This window comes from Rattus norvegicus, chromosome 8 (genome assembly GCF_021556685.1).
Source record: "Rattus norvegicus strain SHRSP/BbbUtx chromosome 8, alternate assembly SHRSP_T2T, whole genome shotgun sequence".
NCBI classification, from domain to species: Eukaryota; Metazoa; Chordata; class Mammalia; order Rodentia; family Muridae; genus Rattus; species Rattus norvegicus.
Genome location: NC_141541.1, coordinates 73926905 through 73953456, shown reverse-complemented (window position 1 = coordinate 73953456; position 26552 = coordinate 73926905). Strand labels below are relative to the sequence as shown.

General features: G+C 46.6%; 1 protein-coding gene and 1 long non-coding RNA gene across 4 annotated transcripts in view; one reads left to right on the top strand and one right to left on the bottom strand.

Moving 5' to 3' along the window:
* Zfp609 (zinc finger protein 609) overlaps positions 1-25584 on the top strand; it is a 133591-nt gene extending 108007 nt beyond the window's left edge. For 2 of the 3 annotated variants that reach the window (XM_087563028.1, NM_001173371.1), the window contains 7 exon segments: positions 11127-11214; positions 12263-14603; positions 15752-16118; positions 19600-19775; positions 20021-20237; positions 20978-21056; positions 21504-25584. In XM_087563028.1, coding sequence (XP_087419154.1) covers positions 11127-11214; positions 12263-14603; positions 15752-16118; positions 19600-19775; positions 20021-20237; positions 20978-21051 — 3263 coding nt within the window. In that variant the 3' untranslated portion in view covers positions 21052-21056; positions 21504-25584. 3 annotated transcript variants of the gene reach the window in all.
* On the bottom strand, positions 4054-15753 carry LOC148004209 (uncharacterized). Its single transcript, XR_015627790.1, has 3 exons — positions 15221-15753; positions 11599-11726; positions 4054-4773 (listed from the first exon to the last, which is right to left on the bottom strand). It is a non-coding gene; the product is annotated as an uncharacterized LOC148004209 (long non-coding RNA).
* Positions 25585-26552: the final 968 nt, after the last annotated feature.

The following is a 26552-nucleotide window of genomic DNA, read 5'->3' as shown; positions in this document are numbered from 1 at the left end:
TTGGGAAGAGAGGTTTTTGTTAGACTGTCGTCGTCTCCTTTTCCTCACCTCATCTCGATACTGGCAAACAGATATGCTGCCATTCTTCAGGAAGAAACTGGAGAGGCTGGCGAGATGGCAGCTCTTACACTTGACCTGGGTTCACTTCCCAGCCCACAACCAGCTAGACCTCTAGGTCCTTGGGAACCTGACTCCCTCTCCTGACTGCCAAGAGTACCAGGCACACGTGTGTGCATGTGATACACAGACATACTTGTAAGCAAAACATCCATACATGTGAAAAAGTAAAAAGAAAAAAATTAATAAATTGGAACAACACAGACATCATAAGTGGGATTTTGATGGTTGTGTTGTGACTAGAAGGATCTCTATTATAAGAAGTATAGTCAAGGAGAGTATATTTTATTAGGAAATCAAAACTGACAGCATTTATAACCTCGAGAGAAGAGTGCACTAAGTGACAGCTGGCACCTGTGTGTATGTGTCAGCAACAAGCATGAGCGCTGCCGTCTCTCCAGCCTCACCAGTCACTGGTGCTGGGCTTAGTTAGTTTTCTATTTCTCTGTCCAGCTAAGCAAGTACAGCTTCCTAGGGTACCTTTTTTATTTTTAAAACAGTGAAAAATCTTCACTGTATTTTGTTTTGCTTTGTGAGGAGGGCTGGTATTTAAAAATAACTAAATAAAAGCCAGATGCGGTGGCTCTCACCTGTTCTCTCCTTCAGAAGCCTGAGGCAGGAAGACTGCCATGGGTTCAAAACCATCCCATTGCTGCAAAGTAAGACCTGTCTAGAAAAACTAAATAAACAAAATCACCCAGAGATTCCAAAGCCATATGTTTTCTTTTTAACAGATTAGGGATCCTTTCCTCTATGTTTTGAGGTCTTTGTTTACTTAGAGGAAACGTTCTCAAGGTTAAATAGCCTCTGATAACATTTTGAGTAACTGCATAACATTCCATGTTAAGGATTTATCACGATTGGCTTAGTTCTTACATTATTTTTAAAGATTTATTCATTTATTATTATATATAAGTACACTGTAGCTGTCTTCAGACACACCAGAAGAGGGCATCAGATCCCATTACAGATGGTTGTGAGCCACCATGTGGTTGCTGGGAATTGAACTCAGGACCTCTGGAAGAGCAGTCGGGTGCTCTTAACCGCTGAGCCATCTCTCCAGCCCGTATATATAATTTTTTAAAAGATAACCTCTATAATTTTCTAGTGCTTCAAATTTCGAACTTTGCTTCCCCCCCCCCCTTTCCTCAAAGATAGGGTCCCAGGTTGGCCTTGAACTCATCATGTAACAGAGACTGACTTGAACCTCCTGGACTGGGATAAAGGTGACCTGGTGTTGAGTGTCAAACCCAAGAACTCATACCTGCTAAGGAGGCATCTTCCCCACTGAGCTCCATCCTTGCCCTGCATCTTGTTCTTATGTCGTCAACAGGACCCCACAGTCACAGGAGACGCACGCAGTGCTTTGTAGGGATGACTTTGCAGCCTTAACCTTCAGGGTTCCTGTTCCCTACTTTTCCTTTCAGTCCCATGTTGCTTTTCACTTAGGTGGAAATCCTTCTTTATTCCTGGGTCCTCTCTTGTGCTTTGCCACCTGTGTGCAGCCTTGTTACTGCTGTTTTCTTTTCTGGTAGAGAGCAATCAAACATAAAATCAATAACTGCTTCTCAGCCAAAAATAAACCCATGGGTATTGATGTCTTTCAGGCTAGTCCACAACTGTCTTCTCAACTGTGGTCCATAGAGTGTGTAGTGTTCTACAACAGAAAATACTGAGCACCTGAGAGCTGAGAAAGTATGTCTCTACCTTTGAGGCAGCACAGTTAAAAATACAGTTGTAATATTTTAGAGCCATACTGATTTGGGTGATCTGACTGATGAGGCTACATTTAAATTGGGTTTGGTTTTGTTTTGTTTGAGACAGTCCTATGTAGACCAGGCTGGCCTCAATGACTTGTTAGGTAGGATTGCTCTGAGCTTCTATTTTCCCACCTGTAAAGTGGGACAAATAGTACTATGGGGATTACTAAGAGTAAATGTGAAGTAACAGAGAAGATGCCTAGATATAATCATTAGTGTCCCATCTAGAACCCGGCCTGGAGGACTCCTCTCATAACTTCAGTTGTATTATCCTGGGATCTGAATCTTGAATAGACATACTCTGCATGTGAGAACAGTTAAGTTCTTAAGTCTTCTAATGTATCATTTCATAGTACAGTGCTTCTCGACCTTCCTAATGCTGTGCGACTCTTTAACATAGTTTCCCATGTTGTGGTGACCCCCAACAGTAAAATTATTTTCTTTGCTACTGTCATGTATCGTAATATAAATATCTGATATGCAGATGAAAGATTCATCCCACCCCAGCCCTAACCCCGGAGACATGACCACAGGGTGAGAACTGCTGTCCTGGTAGAAGAGGAAGATGAATAATTATCCCAAAATATATAACGAATTTTGTCTGGCAGTAGACATAAATAGAATCAGGAATTTGAGGCCAGCGAGGCTGGAGAGACGCTCAGCAGTTAGAAGTACAGACTACTCTTTCCCTGATTTTGGTTCACAGCGCCCAGGTCAAGCATCTCACAACTTCATAAACTACAGCTCCAGGGAATCCCATGCCTGAACTCCTTAGGCACCTGAACAAACCCACATGAATAAAATCATAAGAGTAGAGTTTTTGTTTAGTTTGTTTTGTTGTGTGACCAGGTTTCTCTGTGTAACAACCCTGGCTCTCCTGGAATTGCTTTTGTAGACCAGGCTGGCCTTGAACTACATAGTTCTACAATACTGCAAACCAAGCACACTGGAGCAAAGACAGAAAGATCATAGGTTTGTACACATACTTGTGTACACACAGCAACCAGAGGACAACTTTCCATAGTTAATTCTCTCCTACCGTGTGGGTTTCAGATTCCACACTCTTGCCTTCCTGTTTGCCTTTTCCTACTGAGCCATCTTGTGACCTCTGCCTTTGTTTTGTTGGTGGTGGTGGTAGTGGTGTTGGTGATGGTGGTGATGATGGAGGTGGAAGAAGTGGTGGAGGAGGAGGAGCAGGAGGAGGAGGAGAAAGAGGAGAAGCAGGAGGTGGAGGAGGAGGGAGGAGCAGGGTGGAGGAGGAGCAGGAGGAGGAAGATGTGGAGGAGGAAGAGGAGAAACAGGAGGTAGAGGAGGAGGAGCAGGAGCAGCAGGAGCAGCAGGAGGAGGAAGAGGAGGAGGAGCAGGAGCAGCAGGAGGAGGAAGAGGAGGAGGAGCAGGAGGAGCAGCAGCAGCAGGAGGAGGAGCAGCAGCAGGAGGAGGAGGAAGAGGAGCAGGAGCAGCAGGAGGAGGTAGAGGAGGAGGAGCAGCAGCAGGAGGAGCAGCAGGAGGAGGAGGAGGAGCAGGAGGAGGAAGATGTGGAGGAGGAAGAGGAGAAGCAGGAGGTAGAGGAGGAGGAGCAGGAGGTGGAGGAGGAGCAGCAGCAGCAGGAGGAGCAGGAGGAGGAAGAGGAGGAGGAGGCAGCAGTAGTGGTGTTCTGAGGCAGTCTTACAGTACAATAGCACAGCCTGGCCTGGGGCTTCTTTCCTCTGCCTCCTGATTGCTAGGATTACAGGCATGTCCACCCATGTAAAGCCATGTTTACCATAAAATGGGTAGAATGACACAGTTGTTCCCTGTCACATTGGTACCAAGTGATAGCAGACAGCCTTGCTTCCTTTAGGATTTGTGAGGTGATTTATTGTTGTTGCTATTGTTGTTTGGTTGGTTTGATTTTTTTTGAGACAAGGTTTCTCTGTGCAGCCCTGGCTAGCAGACCAGGCTGGCCTGGAACTCACAGAAATCCACCTGCCTCTGCCTCCAAAGTACTGGAATTAAAGGCATGTGCCACAAGCTCACTATGTGAGTCAGAGTGACCTTTAGCTTTTTGTTTTATTGTGGGGGAGGGGGCGACAGAGACAAAGGGGAGAAAGAGAGAAGGGAAAGAGAGGGGTGACCTTTATCTCTAACCTGTTGTCTCCTAAGTACTAGGGTTATGGCCATTCACTGCATCCTTGGCTCAGATTTGATTTTTTATTTTTTTGTCATAACATCACAACATAAGGCACCATCAGCTTATGGTCATTATTCTATACCACCTACAGTACTTCTAGTTAGTACCAAATGTGCACTACAGTGTCTCATTGACCGGGCACCCATCCATACCCTGCTTGGAAACTTGGGCCTCACTCTTTCTTGGACTTCCAAAATAATTGAGAGAAGGGTAGATAAAATCAAGTGCATACAACAAATGCTTGAAACACATGTGTGAAAATGAAGATTATTACTAGTGTTGCCGGGTATGGTGAGGCATGCCGTAATCCTAGTACTTGGAACACAGAGGAAGGCAGATCTCTGAGAGTTGGAGGCCGGCCTAATCTGTCTACATAATAACAGTTCCAAGACAGCCAAGGCTACATATAGTAGCCTTGTCTTTAATTTAAAAAAAAAAAAAGACTTGAGTTTAAAAAAGCAAATATGGTGGTACAGACGATAATCCCAACTGTTTGGGAGTCTGAGGTCTGAGGCAGGAAAAAGTTTGAGACCTGTCTGGGATAAACAGTGAGACCCTGTCTCAAGAATAAATAAAAACAACCCATCTTAGGAGTCTGGTTATCTGGACGGATGCATCGACTGCCCAGGGCACCCTCTTCATCTCCTGACCTGGTCAGGACACACCGCCTGTCGTACTGCCATCTGCTGATTCTTTCCTCCATTCTTTCATTCTGTATTACAAATCCTGTGAAAGCGGAGAGAAAACCACTCAGTCCTACTTTTACAGTTCGGAAACACACGAAGAGTCTCGAGAGACCTCTCAGCCGGGAGAGCACTTGCCGTGCAAGCCTGTTGAGCTGACTTTGATCCCTAGAGCCCACATGGTGCGAGAAGAGAACTGACTACAAGGTTGTCCTCTGACCTCCACATACATACCAGGGCATGTGTGTGCCCAACATACATGACATGACATGACAAGATAATAATAGATAAAAATTTAAAACCACACATAGAATGTTACTTTAACTTAATATATTGGTAAGCTACTACAATCTACATTATCTCTGATTTTAACTTGTTAGTAATTCCCACCGTTTCCTTCAGACTGGGAGGTAAAGGGCTATGAGATTGGTAGCAGAGCCAGCAAGGGAACATGTGACTGTAAAGGTCACAAGGCAGCCCACAAGAGCAAGCTCTTCCTTCTACAGTGTTGGTACAGCTCATGTCCAGGTCATCAGCTTAGCAGCCAGTACTTTTACCCTCTGAGCCTTCTCGCCAACCCTTACCTCTTATTATTTTAGGTATTGAAACTAGAGATAGAGATGGCAGTATGGCTGCTCCACCACCATCTAGAGGAAAGCCTAAAAACATTTCAAATGCCATTTTATAGCTTCACCACCATAGTTCTTGTAAATTTAACAGCACAGCCGCTAATACATATGCCATGATATAGTATAGATCACAGTATTCTTTACTCCGTCATTACGTGTGCATAAAGCATGTCATTATTGTGTATGTGTGTGTTTATCCCAACTGTAAGACACATGAGAGACCATGTTTTAGCATGTACATACACATACATGAGTGTTTGTATGGTGTGTACAAGTTCAGGTACCTCTACACACGTCTGAGGCCCAGGATGACACCGGTGTCCTGCTGTGTCACTCTTCACATTGTCACCTTGACAGAGGTCCTTTGATGAACCCAGAGTTGGGCTGGCAGCCAGCAAGCCTCAGCGTTCCCTCATCGTGCTGGAGTTACAACCATGTGTTGTAGCCTCGCTTGGCTTTTTGTGTGTATGTTGGAATCCAAATTCATGTCTTCATGCTGGGAGCAGCAAGCTCTCCTACTCGCTGAACCAGCTCACAAACCATGTCTTTTATTTCTATATTTTTTCATAACCACCAACTATGAATAGTTTATTATAATTGTGATCAATACTCATCAATTATTCATTATTAAATGATGGATATAGATATTACAAACTAGATATAAAATAGCAATATATATTGGTCAGTCCCCAGGACCCACAAGGTAGAGAGAACTGACGTCCAGCCTCCATCTGTGCCGTGATGCACCCATGCATACATACACAACATGCATGTACACACACACAAATGAGACAAATGAGGCATGATGGTACAAACCTATAATCCCAGCATTTGGGATGATGAAAGCAGGGAATCAGAACCTTAAAACTACTAGCAAGTTCAAAGCTAGCCTGGCTCTTACCCAACCAAATACACAGAAATCCAGTTCTATTTCCTTCTTTTCAGCCCACATTTTCACTGTGCCATGTCCCAGTCCCCTGCTTTCTAGCTTATACAGTCATCAGTTGTTCCTCTTAAGGAGTTAGACTTCTCATACAGGTCAGTTAAGGGTGTAGAGCAAGCCGGGCGTCGTAACACATGCCTTTAGTCCCAGCACTCAGGAGGCAAAGACAGGAGGATCTCTGAGTTCTAGGCCAGCTTTGTCTGCAAAGTGAGGTCCAGGACAGCCAAGTCTGTTATACAGAGAAACCCTGCCAGGGGTGTTGGGAGGTAGGGGGATAGAGTGCTTGCCCATTAGGGATAAATCTGAATTTGGAGCCTAGTGAATTTGATGTATACCACTCAGAAGCAAGAGGGGAAACGGAGGTGTTGGGAGCACAGTGAAGAAAGGAATGAAGAAACTAATTCTTGAAACAGAAAAAGTGTACAACTAGATTTCTGGAAAAAAAAAATCAGCTCCAAGTTCAGGGACTGACCCTCCCTCAAAGGACTAACATGAAACACGAGAGAAGAGGGCACCCGGCACCCTCTGGGGCCTCTGCAAGTGCCTACAGATGCACACCATTTTACAGAGTAAAATAGTAATGAAGAAGCCACCGGCATCCCAGGCATGGAGGCACACACCTTTCTTCAGTCTCAGCACAGGAGGCAGACGCAGGTGGAGCTCTCCAGTGCCAGCATTACAGTGTGAGGCCGGCTGAGAACAGCAGATGAGCAGGATCTGAGGAGATGGCCCAGTGGTCAGGAGCTCTGCTTGCTTTTGTTCCCAGTATCTACATGGTGGCTCACACTGTCTGTCACTCATTCCACTTCCAGATGATCCAGTGCTCTCTTCTGGCCTCTGGGTACCAGTCACGGCGTAATATACAGAGATGCAAGCAAAACACATATAACAAAATCTTTGAAAATAAATAAGAAAGAAGAGAGGTCCAGTCCCAGTCTTCCTGTGGGGACTGGGCGCCTGGGCACCTTTCTTGTGTCTGCGTCAGTGAAGGCGAAGATGACCGCATAGAGAGACTTGTAAAGCATAGCTCATAACAGAATTGCCCTGTGTGGCTGTGCCAAGGATTTCCTTGTTTTGTGAACACTGAAAAATAAGAACCCTTCAAAAATGGAGACCTGTTTTCTTCTTTTCACTGCCCTAAAGCTTGTGAGGGCTGGAGAAAGTAGGTCTGTAAAGTGTTATTTTTCCTTCCTTCCTCTCTTATTCTCCAGCTGTCTCAACTCAGAACCTCGTTGAAAGAGTGTTGCACTTCAGCAAAATGTGTTTCCTGTGACATTTCAACAAGCCTCCATTTTCTCTTTCCATGTTAGAAGTGTTCCTCTTTCCTCCCCCCCCCCCACAACCCCATTGCCAGTTCTCTTAACTTGCCACCCGCCCTTAAACTCATTCAGTACTCTTAGGTTTGTAGAGCATAACAGAGAAAAAAGTCATATTTATAAACATGTGATCCACCCAGCTGTTTCAAGAATAGAAATAGAGTCTGTTCTCTGTGAAGCTGTGCTTGTCCACCTTTATGAATGTGGCACCTGTCTGACTAGGCTTACCTTGTTTAGACACAGATGGACACTGTGGGGTTTGGGTGTTTTGTTTTGTTTTGTTCTGTTCTGTTTTATCAGAGTCTCCCTGTGCAGCCCTGACAGTCCTGGAGCTCAGAGATCTGCCTTCCTCTGCCTCCGCTAGGACTCAAGGTGTGTGCCACCATGCCAGGCACTGTTGTTGTTTAAGCTAAGCACAGCAGCAGTCACTAAGGGGGGACATGCAGTTGAATTCACTCTGGCAATATAGAGAACTTTGCTTCCCTTAAGAAGCCAGGACCAGGGGAATCGATAGTTCCACCTTTCCTCCATTTGAATACCTCTCCCCTTGCAGGCTTACATGCCATTCATCAGAGGTGAATGAGAAGAAAAGAAAGCTGTTAGATAGCTAGGTCACCCGAGGACCAGAGGGTCTGGCTTCTGTTAGTCTTTCAATAACATACTTATCTTCATTGAACTTTAGTTTCTGAATTCAGCTCTTGTTTTGTTTTGTTTTAGGCATGGTCCTCCAGTGGAGGATGATCTTGGTCTTTTTCTTACTATATTTTACCTATTATGTACATAGACCACAGCACACTTACAGAAGTCAGGGACAGTCTGAAGGAGTTGGTTTTTCTCCATCCACCATGTGGGTCCACCTCATCAGCCCAAATTACTACTACTTTTTTTGGAGGGTGGAGCAACATAGTCTTTCTGCAATAGCCCTGGAACTCAGAGCTCATTCTGTCTCTGCCTCCCAAGTGCTGAGATTTAAAAGCATGCACTCTCATACCCAGTTTTCTCCTCCTCCTCTTCTTCCTCCTTTTCTTCTTCATTACATTTTTATTTATTCTGATCTCCAGCACAGTTTTTAGTGGCACATGCCTGTAATTTCTGCACTTGGAAGTGGAGGCAGAAGATAAATTCAAGGTTACCCTTCACCAACTTGATTATATAATGGGCAGGTTTGAGTTTTACAACCCTGACTCAAAAACAAAATAAAGAAAACTGTTAACTAAGAAGCTTTAAAAGGTTAATAAACATAACACAAAAGTAAATAATTTCTACATATCATTAATTGCCATCAGTAAATTAACTGATGGAAATATTTGATTATGTTACAAAAACTTTACTCCAAGGAATTAAAAGTTACAGTTAAAGAATGTGGGAGGGGCTCAGCAGTTAAGAGCACTTGCTGCTCATCTTCTGACCACCAAATGTACACTCTGGCACATGTAAATAAATTAAATAAAAAATGTATGCCTCTTATCATTGTTCATTAACTTCATATTTCCTTTGTAGAAATGTTCAAGGAAGGGCTGGAGAGATGACTCAGTGGTTAAGAGCACTGACTGCTCTTCCAGAGGTCCTGAGTTCAATTCCCAGCAACCATATGGTAGCTCACAACCATCTGTAATGGGATCCGATGCCCTCTTCTAGTGTGTCTGAAGACAGCTACAGTGTACTCACATACATTAAATAAATAAATCTTTTTAAAAAATGTTCAAGGATATTCCTACGAGATGTCTCAGTAGGTAAGGGTACCTGCCACCAAGCCTACTGGCTTGAGTTTGATTCTTGGAACCTACTGTTCCATATACACTACTGTCTTCACACACACACACACACACACACACACACACACACTCACTCTCTCTCTCTCTCTCTCTCTCTCTCTCTCTCTCTCTCTCTCTCTCTCTCTCTCTCTCTCTGGAAGAGTTAGGAATCATATCCAGGGCTATGTGTGCATAGGGAAGCACTGCACTGCATCCCTAGCACTCATATTCTCCCCTACCCCCAACCCCCTCATTTTTGTTTTCCAAGATAATTTCTCTGTGGAGCCCTAGAGCTCACTTTGTAGACCTTGAACTCCCCTGATCATCCTGCCTCCACCTACCAAATGTCAGAATTACAGATATGCACTACCATGCCTGGATGTCAGTGTTTGGGATTTTTTTATACTGCTTTTTAAATTTAGGAATATTGTTGTGCCACGTCTTCAAAAGCTTTGTTTCCCTTTTTCGGTGGGGTGAGGAGCAGGGTATCATGTGTCCTAGGCTGGCCTTGAATTTGCCGTATAACTGAGGAGAACATGAACTTACATTGCTCCTAATCCCACCCTCCAGAAGTGCTTTGATTACAGGTTTCTGCCATAATACCCAGTTCATGTGGTACTAGGGATATAACCAGGATTTTATGTATCCTAGACAAGCACTCTGCCAAGTGGGCCACATTCCCAGCCCCCAGTCCCCGACCCCCTTTTAATAAGTTATTGTGGCATCATTTCAGAGTGAGAACAAGTGTGGTGGTTAAGAGGACCCAAGTTCAGTTCCCAACCCCAACAATAGGTGACTCACAACCACCTCCAGCTCCAGGGGATCCACCACCTCTGGCTTCATCAAGCATCTACAGTCATATGTATACATACCTGTTCATAGACACATAACTACAGTCATAACTACAGTCATATGTATACATACCTGTTCATAGACACATAACTACAGTCATATGTATACATACCTATTCATAGACACATAACTACAGTCATAACTACAGCCATATGTATACATACCTGTTCATAGACACATAACTTAAAATGATTTTAAAAAACAGTATTTAAGTAAAAATATATCAAACAACCTAAGCTGTACACCAGCAACAAAGAATGTATAAACTGTCGTTAAGTCATGCACTGAAATACTTTAACTCAGTTAAAATGAATGCGTTAAGCCAGGCACGGTAGCACACACACATATAAGCCAAGCACTCAGAAGACAGGGGCAGAAGGATCATGAGTTCAATGCCATCCTTGACTAGATAGTTTGAGGCTAGCCTGAACTATATATATAGCAAGGCACTGTCTTTACAAAAACTAGGGAGGGCTGAGGATATAGCTCAGGAGAGTGCTTGTCTAGCATACACAAAGCCCTGAGTTCAGTCCTAAGGACTGCATAAGTCTGGGTGTGTTAGGCCTTCCTGTCGTCCTAACACTTGGCGGTGGGAGAATGAGGCTCAGAGGCTCAAGCATCCTCAGCTTATATAGAGAGAATTCAAGGACAGCTGGGATCCATGAGACCCCGTTTCAGGGGAAAAAAAAAATGTCTTGATCAGGCTACGGAGTCTGAACTATTGCCCATCTATAGGGACCCAGGAGTGCTATAGGCAATTCCCATGGAACAGTTCTCACCCATTGGTACCAGAGCACCACTAAACTTCCAGAGGAGGAATCAGAGTGCGTCTCGGATAAAGAATATTGTTTGCAGTGGCCAGGGGGTTTGTCTCACCCATACCCCTCTCTTCTTGTTTCCAGGGATGCTGGTGGTAAATGTGACATGGAGAAACAAGACATATGTAGGCACACTTCTTGACTGCACAAGACATGATTGGGCACCCCCAAGGTGAGCACGTACAGATGTGTACTTTATATCGGTATGAACCCCCACATCATCAGTGAACTGTTATACCTTTATCTTACTAAAGTTGGCCCAGTTGGCCTCAAATTGAAGCCTCCTGAGTGCTGGTGTCACTACTTGAGCCACCATCCCAGGCTATATTCATCTTCCTTCCTTCCTTCCTTCCTTCCTTCCTTCCTTCCTTCCTTCCTTCTTTCCTTCCTTCCTTCTTGCCTTCCTTCCTTCTTGCCTTCCTTCCAGCCTCTCCCCCTTCTTCCCTCCCTCCCTTCCTCCTTTCCTCTTTGGGACAAGAGTTCATTCCGTAGTCCAGGCTGTCTTGGAGCTCACTGTATAAGGCAGGCTGCCTCAAACCCAAGGTGAGCCTCCTACCTTAGCTTCCCGAGTGCTGGGATTACAGGCATTAGTGTGAATCACTGGGCCTGGCCTTTCCAGTTGCAGCTTGATCTTTAAGTTGACATCTCAACTCGCCATAGTTCTCTGTACCTGTGATCCCGGCCCTGGTGGATACACAAGGGTCAGAAGTTCAAAGCCACCTTCAGCAAAATAGGGAGTTGAGGCTAACCCTCAGAACATACCTTGTCTCCAAACATGTGAGAAGACTAACACTTTGAGTCTACGATATTGTATGAGGCTTACAGATTCATTCTCTCACAGCATCCCAAAAAATAAAAATACCATATAAACCACTAATATTTCAGTGTCTTCTTATACCTTATTCCTAATGTTAGTATCCAGTGTGCTAGGGCTTGAGAAGCCTAAAATATGGATGGGTGATCCAGAACTAGTATACAAATGACATCCTAAATGTACCTCTCAATACAGCTCCCATGCAGGTACCTTATTAAAACGGAAGCTGGGTAGAAAAATGGCTGCAAGTTAGAGGCCATCTTTTACTATTTAGTGAGCTCCTTACCAGCCTGGGCTTCAAATTAAAGAAAGTTGGATGTAGTTCATGCTGTAGGCCCTGCCTCACACACACAAAAAAGGGTGTTTTCCCCTTAATAATGTCCTGTCCTATTTGTCCTTTTCCAAGGTTCTGTGACTCCCCAACCAGTGACTTGGAAATGCGCAATGGTCGAGGAAGAGGCAAGCGTATGCGTCCTAACAGCAACACGCCGGTCAGCGAGACAGCCACAGCCTCTGATAGCAAAGGGACCAGCAGCAACAGCAAGACCCGAGCAGGAGCCAATAGCAAAGGCCGTCGGGGTAGCCAGAACTCCTCAGAGCATCGCCCTCCTGCCAGCAGCACCTCTGAGGATGTCAAAGCCAGCCCTTCCTCAGCCAATAAGCGGAAAAACAAACCTCTTTCAGACATGGAGCTGAATTCTAGCTCAGAGGACTCCAAAGGGAGCAAGCGTGTCCGTACAAATTCCATGGGCTCAGCCACCGGGCCCCTCCCTGGGACCAAGGTAGAACCCACTATTGTGGACAGAAACTGTCCCTCCCCAGTCCTGATTGACTGTCCCCACCCAAACTGCAACAAAAAGTACAAGCACATTAATGGGCTTAAGTACCACCAAGCCCATGCCCACACAGATGATGACAGCAAACCAGAAGCTGATGGAGACAGCGAATATGGAGAAGAGCCCACCCTCCACACAGACCTCAGCAGCTGCAATGGTGCACCTGTCTCACAAAAAGGATCCTTGTCCCCTGCCCGCTCAGCTACCCCCAAAGTCCGGCTTGTTGAGCCTCACAGCCCTTCCCCTTCCAGCAAATTCAGCACAAAAGGCCTCTGTAAGAAAAAACTGAGTGGGGAGGGAGACACAGACCCTGGAGCCTCATCCAATGATGGGTCTGACGATGGACCCTCAGTAGTGGATGAGACAAGCAACGACGGCTTCGACTCTGTGGAAAGGAAGTGTGTGGAAAAAGAAAAATGTAAAAAGCCCTCCAGTTTGAAACCTGAAAAGATTCCATCCAAGAGCTTAAAATCAGCCCGCCCCATTGCCCCTGCCATCCCCCCACAACAGATCTACACTTTCCAAACAGCCACCTTCACAGCAGCAAGCCCAGGGTCCTCCTCAGGCTTGACCACCACAGTGGTCCAAGCAATGCCCAACAGTCCCCAACTCAAGCCCATTCAGCCCAAGCCCACTGTTATGGGAGAGCCTTTCACAGTCAACCCTGCCCTGACCCCTGCCAAGGACAAGAAAAAGAAAGACAAAAAAAAGAAGGACTCATCAAAGGAACTTGAAAGTCCTCTGACCCCTGGGAAGGTATGCCGAGCAGAAGAAGGTAAGAGCCCATTCAGAGAATCGGCAGGAGATGGAGTAAAAATGGAGGGCCTTCTGAATGGTTCCTCAGAGTCCCACCAGAGCCGATTAGCTAGTATCAAGGCTGAAGCTGATAAGATTTACAGTTTTACTGACAATGCCCCCAGCCCTTCAATTGGAGGCAGCAGCCGCCTAGATAGTACTACCCCAACCCAACCCCTAACTCCCCTCCATGTAGTGACCCAGAATGGAGCTGAAGCCAGCTCAGTCAAAACCAATAGCCCTGCCTACTCTGACATCTCTGATGCTGGGGAGGATGGGGAGGGCAAGGTGGACAGTGCCAAGTCCAAGGACCCTGAACAGCTGGTTAAAGAAGGGGCTAAGAAAACACTTTTCCCCCCTCAGCCGCAGAGCAAAGACTCAGCATATTATCAAGGCTTTGAAAGTTACTACTCTCCAGGCTATGCACAGTCCAGCCCAGGGGCTCTCCCCTCAAGCAGCCAGGCAGGAATGGAGGGCCAGGCCCTAAAGACAAAGAAGGATGAGGAACCTGAGAACATAGAAGGGAAAGTAAAGAATGATGTCTGTGAGGAAAAGAAGCCTGAGCTGAGCAGTTCTAGTCAGCAGCCCTCTGTCATCCAGCAACGGCCCAACATGTACATGCAGTCCTTGTACTACAACCAGTATGCCTACGTGCCTCCATATGGCTACAGTGAGCAGAGTTACCACACCCACCTCCTGAGCACCAACACTGCCTATCGGCAGCAGTATGAAGAACAGCAAAAGCGGCAGGGCGTGGAGCAGCCTCAGCGGGGACTAGACAAGAAGACAGAGATGGGCCTGAAAGAGCGGGAGGCATCACTCAAGGAAGAGTGGAAGCAAAAGCCGTCAATTCCACCAACTCTTACCAAGGCTCCCAGCCTGACAGACCTGGTGAAGTCAGGGCCGGGCAAGGCCAAGGAGCCAGGGACTGATCCTGCCAAGTCTGTCATCATTCCTAAATTAGATGACTCATCAAAACTCCCCAGCCAGCCCCCTGAAGGCCTTAAAGGAAAGCTGGGTGAGGCCAGCCACCTAGGCAAGGAGGCGTCTGAGGCTAAGACAGGCACTGAGTGTGGCCGACAGGCAGAGGTGGATCCAATACTCTGGTACCGACAGGTAACTGTTGTTGCAAGGACGTGAAGGTGCTATCTAATGAGCTTTCTGGCCCCCACAGATCAGCACTGTCTTGTGTAGGGGTTCCATAGAATTGAGATTATCAGGAAAGTTGTATGTTAGCAAACCTGTACATTTTGTTTTTTAAAAAGCACTTTTATCTCCTTAAAAGGTATTTTTCCCTTAAATAGGAAAGAAGAACTAATGAGACAACTTAATTTTGTCTACAGTTAGTTGAGTCTTCATTAGCAAGCAAGACAAGAACCTGAGCATTTTGACTCCTAGCCCCGTGTTCCACTGTATGGATTCTGTGGGGTGGAAGCGTATAGCACTCACCTAACAGGTTTCTTTTAAAAGGATTTTTTGATATCAGTTATGATGACACATGCCTGTAGTCCTAGGACTTGGGAGGCTAAAAGCAGATTATCTTGAGTTTATAGCCACACTGAGCTACATATCCTGGGCTACATATACTTAGCAAGACCCTGTTCTCTTAATAATAAATAATATTTAAAAATTAAAACCAATGGGGCTGGAGAGATGGCTCAGTGGTTAAAAGTACTTTCTGTTCTTCCCGAGGACTGAAGTTTACTTCCTAATACCCTCATCAGGTGACTTACAACCTCAGTAACTCCGGCTCCAGGGATTCTGATTCTCTCTTCTGGTCTCTGCAGACACCCACACCTGTTGCAGACATTCACTTGGTCTTCCCTTTTCTCCTGGGGGCAGGGATAACTGCAAAGCAACATAAACATCTTGGCAGGAGGCGGCCTGTCGTGTTCCCAGAGTCCCTGCCCCAGGAGTCTTACACAGAGAAGAGCCACTGGTGGCTTTACCTTTTTTCTCCCAGGATCTCGTTTCCTTAGGTTTGAGAAGGTGTTTTGTTTTGTTTTGACATGACAGGGTCTCACTATGTATTCCTGGCTGGCTTACACTCTCTGTAAACCAGGCTGACCTTGAACTCATAGAGTTCTCTTTGCCTCTGCCTCCTCAGTGTGGAAATTAGCAGTGTTTCTCTAAACAAAATCTGTGCAAGTCAGAATCCCACTTGGGTGCTGTAACAGTCTGTTGCTATGTTTCTGCTCAGACCTTGGGTTTGAAAAGGGTCTTGTATATAATACTGCTTGGCACCCATTCTGTGGTTTTTGCAGGAGACAGAGCCCCGAATGTGGACATATGTTTATCCTGCCAAATACTCAGACATCAAGTCAGAGGATGATCGGTGGAAAGAGGAACGGGACCGAAAATTAAAGGAAGACAGGAGCCGGAGTAAGGACTCTGTTCCCAAGGAAGATGGGAAGGAAAGCACAAGTAGTGACTGCAAGCTACCCACATCTGAGGAACCCCGCCTTGGAAGCAAGGAGCCCCGACCAGGTGTCCATGTGCCTGTGTCCTCCCCGCTCACCCAGCACCAGTCCTACATCCCCTACATGCATGGCTACTCTTACAGCCAGTCATATGACCCCAACCACCCCAGCTACCGGGGGATGCCTGCTGTGATGATGCAGAACTACCCAGGTACAGTACCTGCTGGCTGTGCTGCTCGTGGGGAAGGGAGATGAAGCAGTTTTTAAACCCAGAGCTTTTTGCATTTTGGCTTTGGCTCTAAGGTTCAGCGAGACTGACTTGGATAACAGTATTTATATAAGAATAAAATGTGGGGACTGGGGATTTAGCTCAGTGGTAGAGCGCTTACCTAGGAAGCGCAAGGCCCTGGGTTCGGTCCCCAGCTCCGAAAAAAAGAACCTAAAATAAAATAAAATAAAATGTGGCCATGATGTAAAGTTGCCGCTTTGACCTTAAATGACCCTAATTACAATCAGAAAAACCACCTCTCCCAAGCTTCAGCTAAGGCTTTCCTTGATGATCAGTGGTAAAACTCCTGTGCGCCACAGCCATCTTCTCTCTGCTGGAATTTCTTTAGACATGCACTCTGATTTCTGCTGCATGCAGGGCACTGTGGGGAATACTAAAGAAATAGAGGAGACCAGTTCCCTCCGTCAGGGACTTCACAGCTTAATACAGCAGGAGCAATACATGTGACAAATAAGATTCAACCAGAACAACGCAGGCATTCAGCTTTGAGCTTGTGCTCAGCTCTGAGATCAGAAAGCTGTCGGGGACGCAGAGAGCATTTTGAAGTCAGTTGGGGGGATGTCTAGTAGATTCAGCTTGAGAAAAATTAGTTCTTACACAGCTGACAGTGAGCTCTCAGTGGGTCAAGGATTAAATGTTTTTTGTTAGAAAAAAAAGTTCAGATTCCACTCTACACACTAATTTCTATTGCCTAAAGAGCTATGTGGGATCCAGAACTTCCAATTTTGTTGTTTTGTTGGTTGGTTGGTTTGAGGGTTGGGAGAGGGCTAGTTATTTTTGTTTTCCTGAGACAGGATTTCACTTTGTAGCCCTGGCTGGCCTGGAACTCGCTGTATAGAACAAGCTGGGCTCTTAACTTGTAGAGATCACCTGCCTCTCTGAGTGCTGGGATTAAAAGCATGCACCACATGCCTGGCCATGCTGTGGCCGTTCACCACACACTCAGTGTTCGCTGATCCAGTCAAGGTAAATGCCATCCCCACGTTGTTGTCTGATAGCACTTCATGAAGTGTGTAATAGGTGTTCATGACTTGTAGCCACTCCTCTGTGCGGCAGTACACTAGAGCTCGTGCCTTCTGTCTGTGTTTGGGCATCTGTTATCTAACCTGCCCTGCCTTCCTCAGCTTCTGGTAATCCCTGTTTTCCATTTAGATCAGCCTGAGCATTCACTTCTTACGGCCGCAGCCTCCTAGAGCTAGTCTTGACATTCTGCTGGCATTATTATGGGATAAATTCTAAACACACATAAGCTTTTCAAACAGATAAGAGATCATCTCACCCTCATGGCGTGCCATACCATCTATATACAAATAAAAGTTCCATCTGTTGAGGCTTTCTGTGGTCCATGCACTGTCTTGAGTAATTTATGCATTTTTCTGTTGTGTTTTCATTGTTGAGACAGGATCTTATTATGCAGCCCTTGTTAGCCTGTAATGAACCAGCTCCTTTCTCTTGCCTTTGCTCCCAAGTGCTGGAATTATAAGTATATACCACTGGACCCTGCTTACACCATTCACTTATACCCACTGTGTGTCCGTGTGTGCGCGCGCGCGCGCACACACACACACACACACACACACACACACACACACACACACACACACGCACATTTATATGTGTATGGAGGTCAGAGGTCAATATCACTTGTCTTCGGGGCTGATTTATTTTTTTAAACAGGGTCTCTCCCTAAACCTGGAACTCACTGACTATTCTAGACTGACTTGTCAGTAAGCCCCAGGGATTCTCCCGTCTGTCCCTTCCCAGTTCTAGAATGATAGGTCTTTACGCCTGGCCACTTATGTAGGCCCTGGGGATCTGAACTCCAGTCCGTGTGCTTGTATGGCAAGCATGACTGTGTTTTTGTTGGTGTGAATGTATGTATGTGCACCATGTGCAGCATGTTTGATACCCAAGGAAGCCAGAAAAAGGTGTTAGGTACTGTGGAGCTAAGGTTATAAATATTTGTGAGCCACCATGGAGGTGCTAAAAATGAAATCTGGGTCCTTTGCAATCGAAGAAGTGGTTAACCACTGATCTGTCTCTCCAGCCCAGCTTTAGTTTTTGAGACAAAGTCTGGCCATCTAGCCCAGGAGGTCTGACCCTGATCTCATCTCCCTGCCTTAGCTAAAACTTCAGGTGTGTGTAGACCTAGCTTCATACTGCTTGTTTGTAAAAGGACTTTGCTAGAACTAGATTCTGTAAATTCTGTACTAGAATGTAGTGTTCAGGTTACCTGCCTTGAAACAGTCCTCTTACTGTTGCTTCCCAAGTCCTGGATTAAAGCATTATGTAGGCTCCTGGGTTTGCTTTGTTTTGTCTTAATTTTATTTAATGTATGAGTGCTCTGCTGCATATACATCTGCCTACCTGAAGAGGGCATCAGATCCCCCTATAGATGGTTGTGAGCCAACATGTGGTTGCTGGGAAATTGAACTCATGACCTCTAGAAAAGCAGCCAGTGTTCTTAACCACTGAGCCATCTCACCAGCCTGACTCCTGTTCTTTTTATATCTTTTGCTTATTTTTTAGATTTATTTCTAAATGGGGGGGGGGGGCTATGCATGTAATCACAGTGTTTGCAGAGAACATCAGCTCCCTTGGAGCTGGAGTTACAGCCAGCCACCTGATAAGGGTGCTGAGAATTGAACCCAGGTTCTCTGGAAGAACAATAAGTGCTCTTACCAGGTACTGAGCCATCTCTCTAGGACCCCCACCCTTTTTGAAACAGCCTTGACTGACTCAGAACTCATCATATAGACCAGGCTGATCTTAGACTCAGTAATCTGCCTGCTTCTGCCTCTCCAGTCCTGGAATTAAAGGCACTCCCACACCTGGCCTACCCCACACACCCCTCCTTCCACCCCCCTTTTTTAAATAAGGAGAGGTTTCATTATAGATCAGACTGGCTTCAACTTCACATAGATCTGCCTGCTTCTGGCCTGAGTGCTGAGATCAAACTTAGGTCTTCAGGCTTGGCAGCAAGTGCTTTTACCCACTGAGCCATCTCAACAGACCTTGTTTTATTTTGGGGGACAGGATCTCTAATGGCTAGGTTGACATTAAGCTCAGAATTCTGCCCCAACCACTTCAGTGTTGGGATTACAGTGCCTGGCTGATTCTGCAGCCTGAGGCTGACTGACTCTAAATCCTTTGATCTTTCCACTTTATCATATGACTCTGAGATAACACAGGAAGTCTGAGAAGTCAGCTTTGGGAAACCAAATGCTCTATGTTCTATCCCTTCACCTGCTCTTCTGTAGAGCTTGCTAAGAGAAGAAGCCAGGCACTGTGGTAGAAAGTGTCTCAGGCTGTGCCCAGGAGAACCGATGCCCACTGACCGCATTCTCTGGAGCCGTTTCTTCGGCACTTGTTTCTCTGACTGCTTGATTTCTTTTTTTCCTAGGTTCCTATCTGCCTTCCAGCTATTCTTTCTCCCCGTATGGCAGCAAGGTCTCAGGTGGAGAGGATGCTGACAAGGCACGCGCCAGCCCCAGTGTGAGCTGTAAAGCCAGCTCGGAGTCCAAAGCCCTGGATATCTTGCAGCAACATGCCAGTCACTACAAGAGCAAGTCTCCCACGGTAAGTAGAGTACAGCCCATGTCCTTGTCCAAAGACCAAGAAGTAGAGATCCACAGCATGGGAGGGGTGGGCAAGCTCAGGTCCTGACCAAGATGCCGCTTGGCTGACTTGATACTGGCCTCATAAGGGCACCCCCTTTATTTGTAGATACCCTGCAGTTTTAGAATCATAATGTAGAACACTGGTTAGATCTCGTATGTATATGTCTCATTATATTACCTTGATGTATCTCCTTTCCTTTCCAGATAAGTGATAAAAATTCTCAGGAGAGAGATCGGGGAGGCTGCGGGGTGGTTGGAGGTGGAGGCAGCTGTGGCAGTGTTGGGGGAGCAGGAGGTGCTGACAGGAGTGCTGACCGGCCCCGCACATCCCCTTCCCAGCGCCTGATGTCCACACACCACCACCACCACCACTTGGGCTACTCCTTGCTCCCAGCACAGTACAACCTACCCTATGCCGCAGGTAAGGCTCTTGGCCTCTAGCTTTGTGTCCATTTCAGTAGTAGTACTGTAGCAAGGCCCCTGCCCTCAAAGGATCCTCTCCACCTCCCAGACTTCTGACTTGAGATGACTCCTACCACTCAAGAGGGTGAGGCAGGAGTATAAAAAGGGATTGAAGTGGAATGGGAAGAAGACTTAGTAAAGCACTTGCCACACAAGCAGAGGACCTGAATTCAGTCCTCAAAATCCACATCAAAGACGGATGTGGTGGTTGTGCTCATAACTGCAGTGGTCAGGTGGGAGGAAAGCAGGCAGATAGAGCCCTGGAGCGAGCTCACTGGCCAGCCAGCCTGGCCTACTTGACAAAGTTCCAAGCCAGGGAAAGGCTTGTCTCAACCAAAAGACAGAAGGTACTTTTAAGAATGACACTTAGTTGTCCTGTGGTCTTCACATGTATATGTGCAACACACACATGCAGAGACCTGTCTTAAACGATCCCCTGAGTCCTACTGTACCAACCTTGGTTAGGCTGGAGCTAGATATCAATGAAGCTGGGGACTTCACATTGTTCAGCAGAGTAAGGAACCAGAGAGAGAAAAACAAGCAGCTGAACATCGATCTGGCCAAGTATGGGGGTTGTTTTTCTGTCCACACCCCAAAAATCCAGTGTCACTAGGGAATTTAAGGGGAGCTCCTCATGTGGAGCCAACATTTGAAGGGAGAGCTCCTGAGCGCTACATCAGTGTGTTCTCTGTTTGCCAGGGCTTTCTTCTACAGCCATTGTTGCCAGCCAGCAAGGCTCAACCCCCTCACTCTATCCACCCCCCCGGAGGTGAGAATGGTAAGTAGATTTTGTTCATTTGCAGTAATAGATTAACAGGGGTAGCTGCTACTTGGATTGCAGAATCCCTGCAAGTGAGGGTTAACTATGTGATAACAGTGATCTGGAAAAGGGAGACAATTGGCAGGGTCTGTGACGCTAGCCTCTTGGGAAGCTATGTGCGTCTGAAGGCCCGTGGAAGACCAGCACCGTCTGGTGCTGCAGTTCTTTTTTGTTTGTTTTTTAGCTTTGTTGTGAAGGGTAGTGCTTGTGAGCAGAGCTCAAAGAACAATTTACAGGGAGTTCCCTCTTCAAACTGTGGATGATGGAATTCACCTCATGCTTGGCAGCAAGCACCCTTGTTCACCAAACCATCTTGCCAGCCCCAGTTCATTTTCTTAAAGCGCCATCTTGTGGTTGTGACACCAACAGACCACAATTAGCTGTTTACCTGTGTTTCCTTCGCAGAACACCAAGTGCCCAGATGAAGTCAGCTTCATGGGCCAGACTGGCTCATTCGAGGTGATGCTGGAGGTGCCATTTTACCATCAGTTACGGTGTTGATCATCCTGTTTGCCATTCCTACCGTGACTGAAGGCAGACCTTGGCTTTCTCACCTCCACTAGACCCTCCGACCCCCTGACCCTCCCTCTTCCTCAGGAGCTGGAGAACTGGTACTTTGCAAAAATATTTATTCTCTCAGCCACAGTTCTGACTGTTGTGGCATCTATGAGATGAAGGCATAGGAGCAACTGAGAAAACAGCCTCATCCCAGAGAAATGACTGCTCTGTTACCTTAGCCCCTGGTCTACTGCCAGAGCAGCACCACACACACCTGGGAGGGACCCCAAGCATGGGATAAGGTCTGAAGACAGCACAGCAGCCATACCCCTCACTGTCATTACCACCATAAACCAGATTCCATATCTCTTCAGTGGTTTGGGCCCTGGGAACTGGCAGCACGTGGAGAAATTAGAATCTCAGGAAAGAAGTAGGGGCTGTTTCCTCTGTAATTACGAAGACAAGGTCTTCAAGTGTGGAGACATCCCCCTCTGATGTGAGCACAGATAAATGCTCAGAGCCTAACCCGTAAAGGGTTAAAGTGAGGCTCTTGCCCCACCATTGTCTTGTGCTCCTGTTAGGAGAAGACAGGGATTCTAGCACCAGCACAGGCTCTCTGGGGATGCTGGGAGGAGCTGGAGCATAAATGGAGTCTGTGAAATTGAATCTGCTTCCTCACCAAAATTCCTGCTGCTTTTCATCTCCCAACTCCTTGCCCTTTCTCTTTCTTTTTTAACCCCTTGGTGCCTTTCCCAGGGGGGGATTCCCCATACTGACCTCACCTCCTCTACTGCTTGGCTCCTACAACTCAGGCAGAATAGACTTCTTCCCGGCATGGGTAACCTTGGATCTGCCACATCACTTTAGAGCAGCAACCAGAAGGCAGGCTGTTCTTGGAGACATTGAGTACCCTTCTCATTTAGGGTCACAAATGTGTACATCCCAGTTTCTCTGTCTACAGGTACATGATTTATACAGTTCACTCTGTAACTCCATATGTGCCAATATGAAAAGTGTCTTTGTAACACACATTTTTTAGGGGCTGCTGGCCAAGGAAGGTGATTTGCTCCTTAGACCCTAAAACAGCATATCCAAGCATTGCATGCCCAAGTCAGAGTGGACTCAGTGAATGAGGCTTTGAGGTGGCAGGCATTTCTCTATTCTCCTGAGCTACAAAGTCATGTTAGGGGAAAGTGATGACCTAGTTGTTGGAGTCACTTCTCCGCCTGTGGGATGTTTTCTAGTTCTCTGCTATTGCAGGGTATCACCCCTTTGTTCCCCTTTCCTCCTGTCTTTGCCCTTTGTACTGCAAGAGAGAGAGAGAGAAAGATGCACAGATACCAGCTTAGGCTAATGGGGAGCTTGTAACAAGTGTGTCAAAAATGACAGTTTGAGAGCAGGAAGGTGGGAAAGTGGGGTGGTGGGAGACAGTAAGCACAAAGCCCAAGAGAAACCAACTCCCAAGAACCCACAGACCCTCCCTGTCAGGCTCTGGTAGTTAGCACCTCTGACCTCCAAACCTTCCTGTTTCCAAGTCCTTGTTTTTGTTCAAGTTGGGTTCTGGGCACTTGGAAAAATCCTTTTGTTTTAGAACCGTTTGCAGGACTCCAAACAGCCTCCTTACCATCATCGTTCCCTCTGCCCCATGCTGCCCCAGTAAGTAGTAGTTTGGGCAGTGACCCCCTTTCATTAATGAAAGTAGATGTTGGGGATACCATCTTACCTAACCCGATACCCTTACTAAGAAAGTGACTGTCAACCCAGTTATGCCCCCAAGACTCCAGTGAGTATAGCCATGCTCCCATCTGTTCCTGTTTTTTAAATATGGTTGTGTGTTTTGTATGTATCTGTGGCACTGGCTTTCAGTGTGCTTTGTACATATTGTAAAGACCAAACCATTGGAGCAATTTTGTTTTTCATTGAGTAGGCATGGCTCACATTCCTGCCCTTTCCACTTCACCTTATAACTGAGGAGGTGTGTCTGTATTTGCAAGACAGCCTTAGCTTCTGCAGAGGAAACAGCTTTCTCTCTCACCTCTCCCTTTCCCCTCCATCCGTCTGTCTCTCCCCTTCCTCTCCCTCTGTCCATCTGTCTCTCTCCCCTCTTCCCCTAGAAAAAGTCAGCTCTTTGTCCCCTCTGCCCAAGTGCCCTCGAAGAACAGGCGTTGCTCTGAAAGAGGTTAGCAGTAGAAAAACGACACTGTTCTCAGCTTGATCCTCCTGGTCCCTGGTCTGAGTCCAGTGTTCTCTCTCTGAAATGGCACTGCACAGCTGCAGCTGTGGCAGTTCCTGACCAGTGCTTCTATTGGCTGTCCACCTCCACACTCCACAGCAGGGAAAGAAAGACGATCTGGTCCAGACCACCAAACCAAGCCTCTCACCAAGCCACCCTGGTGCCCGTGCTCTTGGTGTTAATGATCTCAAGAGACCCATGTGAAAGAGAAGCTATAGGAAGTAGGGGCCTCAACCCTGAGGAAGGGCAGCTACCTTGACAGCTCTGCTGGAGTCACATCTGCGTCCTTGTTTATGGTGGCCAGCTCACTTCAGCTCCTCCCCATCTTACACTCGTACATGTAGTCCCCACCTAGCCTACACTCTCCACACATCTCCAAGAAACACAGAAGGGTCAGAGGGTGCCCTCTGATGATCATTTCATGCACCTCCTCTCCAGGCTCCAGGGTGGGGTGGGGGGACTTAGTTTGAGGAGTTAAGACTGCAGAAGGGCTAGAGAATTGGATGTAGGTTTGAGGCCTCATCACTTACCCCATGTACCCTCTCTATGTACTCTGATGCCCCCCCAAGATTCAGCTGGGCAGCTAGCTGGCCCATAACTCTGGGCCTTTGTCATTTATTACTAGGGCATCCCAGGAAACCTTCCAGTGATTCCCTGCCATGGGCCCCTCCCAGGCCTTGTCCCCAGCCCCTCCTGCCCCAGCCCACCCGCTTGCCTTGGTGCTCAGCCCTCCCGTTGGGAGCAGGTTGGGGCAAGCAGGAGGCCCGGGCTGGAGGGACAGTGTTGCTGTTCATAGCTTTTGTTCCATTGGCGTTGCTCTGTTGAATTTAATTTCAGTCTTCCTGATTCTTCCCTTCTGTAAAGTGTACATTACCAAGTTCCTTGTTTTTTTACATATATATATATAAATATATATATATATATATACAAACTGTACTCTTTTTGCCTTTGTACATTCAGGCAAGAAGAGAAAATAAATCTTTTTAAGAGACAATCACAAATCTGTGAGGGCTGCTGATTATTTCTCCTGGAGTTTGCTGCTGAGCTGCTGCCTCCTCCCCTAGCTGTTCTGTTCCCCCTCAGCTTCCCTGTCTTTTCTCTAGTCCTGCTCCATAGCTCCTCAGCTTCACCTTTCCTGGCTGACAGCAAGCTATTGATCCCAGTGTGCCGACTCCCTGCCCTGTAGCTTCTCTGCCCAGCATCATTTCCCAGCTTGGCCACTGGCTGATCCTGTATCCTGACTTCTTTTTTTAACCCTTAGATCTCATTCACCAAAGTGGCTTTGGACCCCTGGGTGTTCTGGGACCTGCCTCCCAGAGGCCCTTGGCTTTGGACATTCATTCATCTATGAAACTATGCACCTGGGAGCTCTCTGCCTGAGATTTTGCACTACTTAAACCTGCCTGGGCGTTAGAATGAAAGGTTTTTAGGAACAAGTGGGAAATTACCTGCCCCACCCCCACCCAAGCACTCCACCCCACACTACCCCTAGCCTCAGAGGTCTGCTGGTCCTAGGACTCCTCCTGGACTCCATGGTTACCCTATGACATCAGGGCTAAGGAACTATTGGTAAGAACTTTTAAGACTCTGAAACAGCCCAGCCAAACCATGTTCAGCCTTTCTTCTTTCCTTACCTTCTCTCCCCTCTTCCCCCTTTGTTTCTACTTCCTTTTCTTAATTGGCTTTGGAATTGAAGTATATTTTTAAATTATTTGTTGTATTTATTGAATAAAGTTTTTAATGTCCCTGTTCTTACATTTAGACTAAAGTTTGCCTTTCACGTATCTCCCCCTACCCCTCTTTACCACCCCCAAATTTTCTACTTCCTAAGTTGCTTTTGTAAAAATGAAGTACGGCTGCCTGCTAACCAGGACTGTGTTCTGTCAGTGGGAGTCTTCAGCAGGCCCTCCTTTCCTCCTCTTTTTGGGCAGGGACCTCTTTGGGTAGGTATATGGTTTACGAGTCAGCCCATTGGCTGTGACAGGAAGCATCAGCACCAGCAGCGTGTCCCCATCTGCTTTGTGAGCTTTGGCTGACAGGAAAGGACTGTCCCCCCTATTTGTGGATGAGTATCTCAGGCTTGACATCTGACTCGTCCTTTAGGCTGCCTCTAGGAGTCATCTGTTGGATGGGGGCTGTTTTCAAGCCAGTCACTTTGAAAGTTTAGTGATTTAGCTAAATACAATACAGGTAAGTTCCATGAAAAAACAGGCTGAAAATTGGACAAAGCCTGTAATAAGAAAGTAAGGGTTGACTATAAGGCAACTGCAAAGGTAGAACAACATTGCCTTGAGGGTGAGGAGGTGTCTGAGAAGTCTGAGAAGTAAGGCAGTGGGGGTGCTTAGCCCCCGCTCCAGGACCACTGAGAGGTGATGCTTTATGCTGGTGGTACACAGAGCCACAAAACATGCAGTAGAACACTGAATGTGCTGCTTAGAGCCTTGAGCCAGGCATGATGGCACTGCAGAGGCCAAGCCAGAGAGACTGTGTCCAAAAGGAAAAAGAAAAAGACTTCAGGAATAAAGTTAGGCAGTGTCATAAAAAGTAAAGATTTAAGTCCCAGCCCTGTGTGTAACAACTAGAACTCTGAGTTGGTCTTCATCACAGGAAAGTGTTATGTATACACCTTTCTCTCTCTATGGGCACTTAGTGTGTCCCACTCCTAGCAACCCTGAGTTTCACAGTATAACATGGCCCCAGAGACCAGCAGCCTTGTCCCTGGG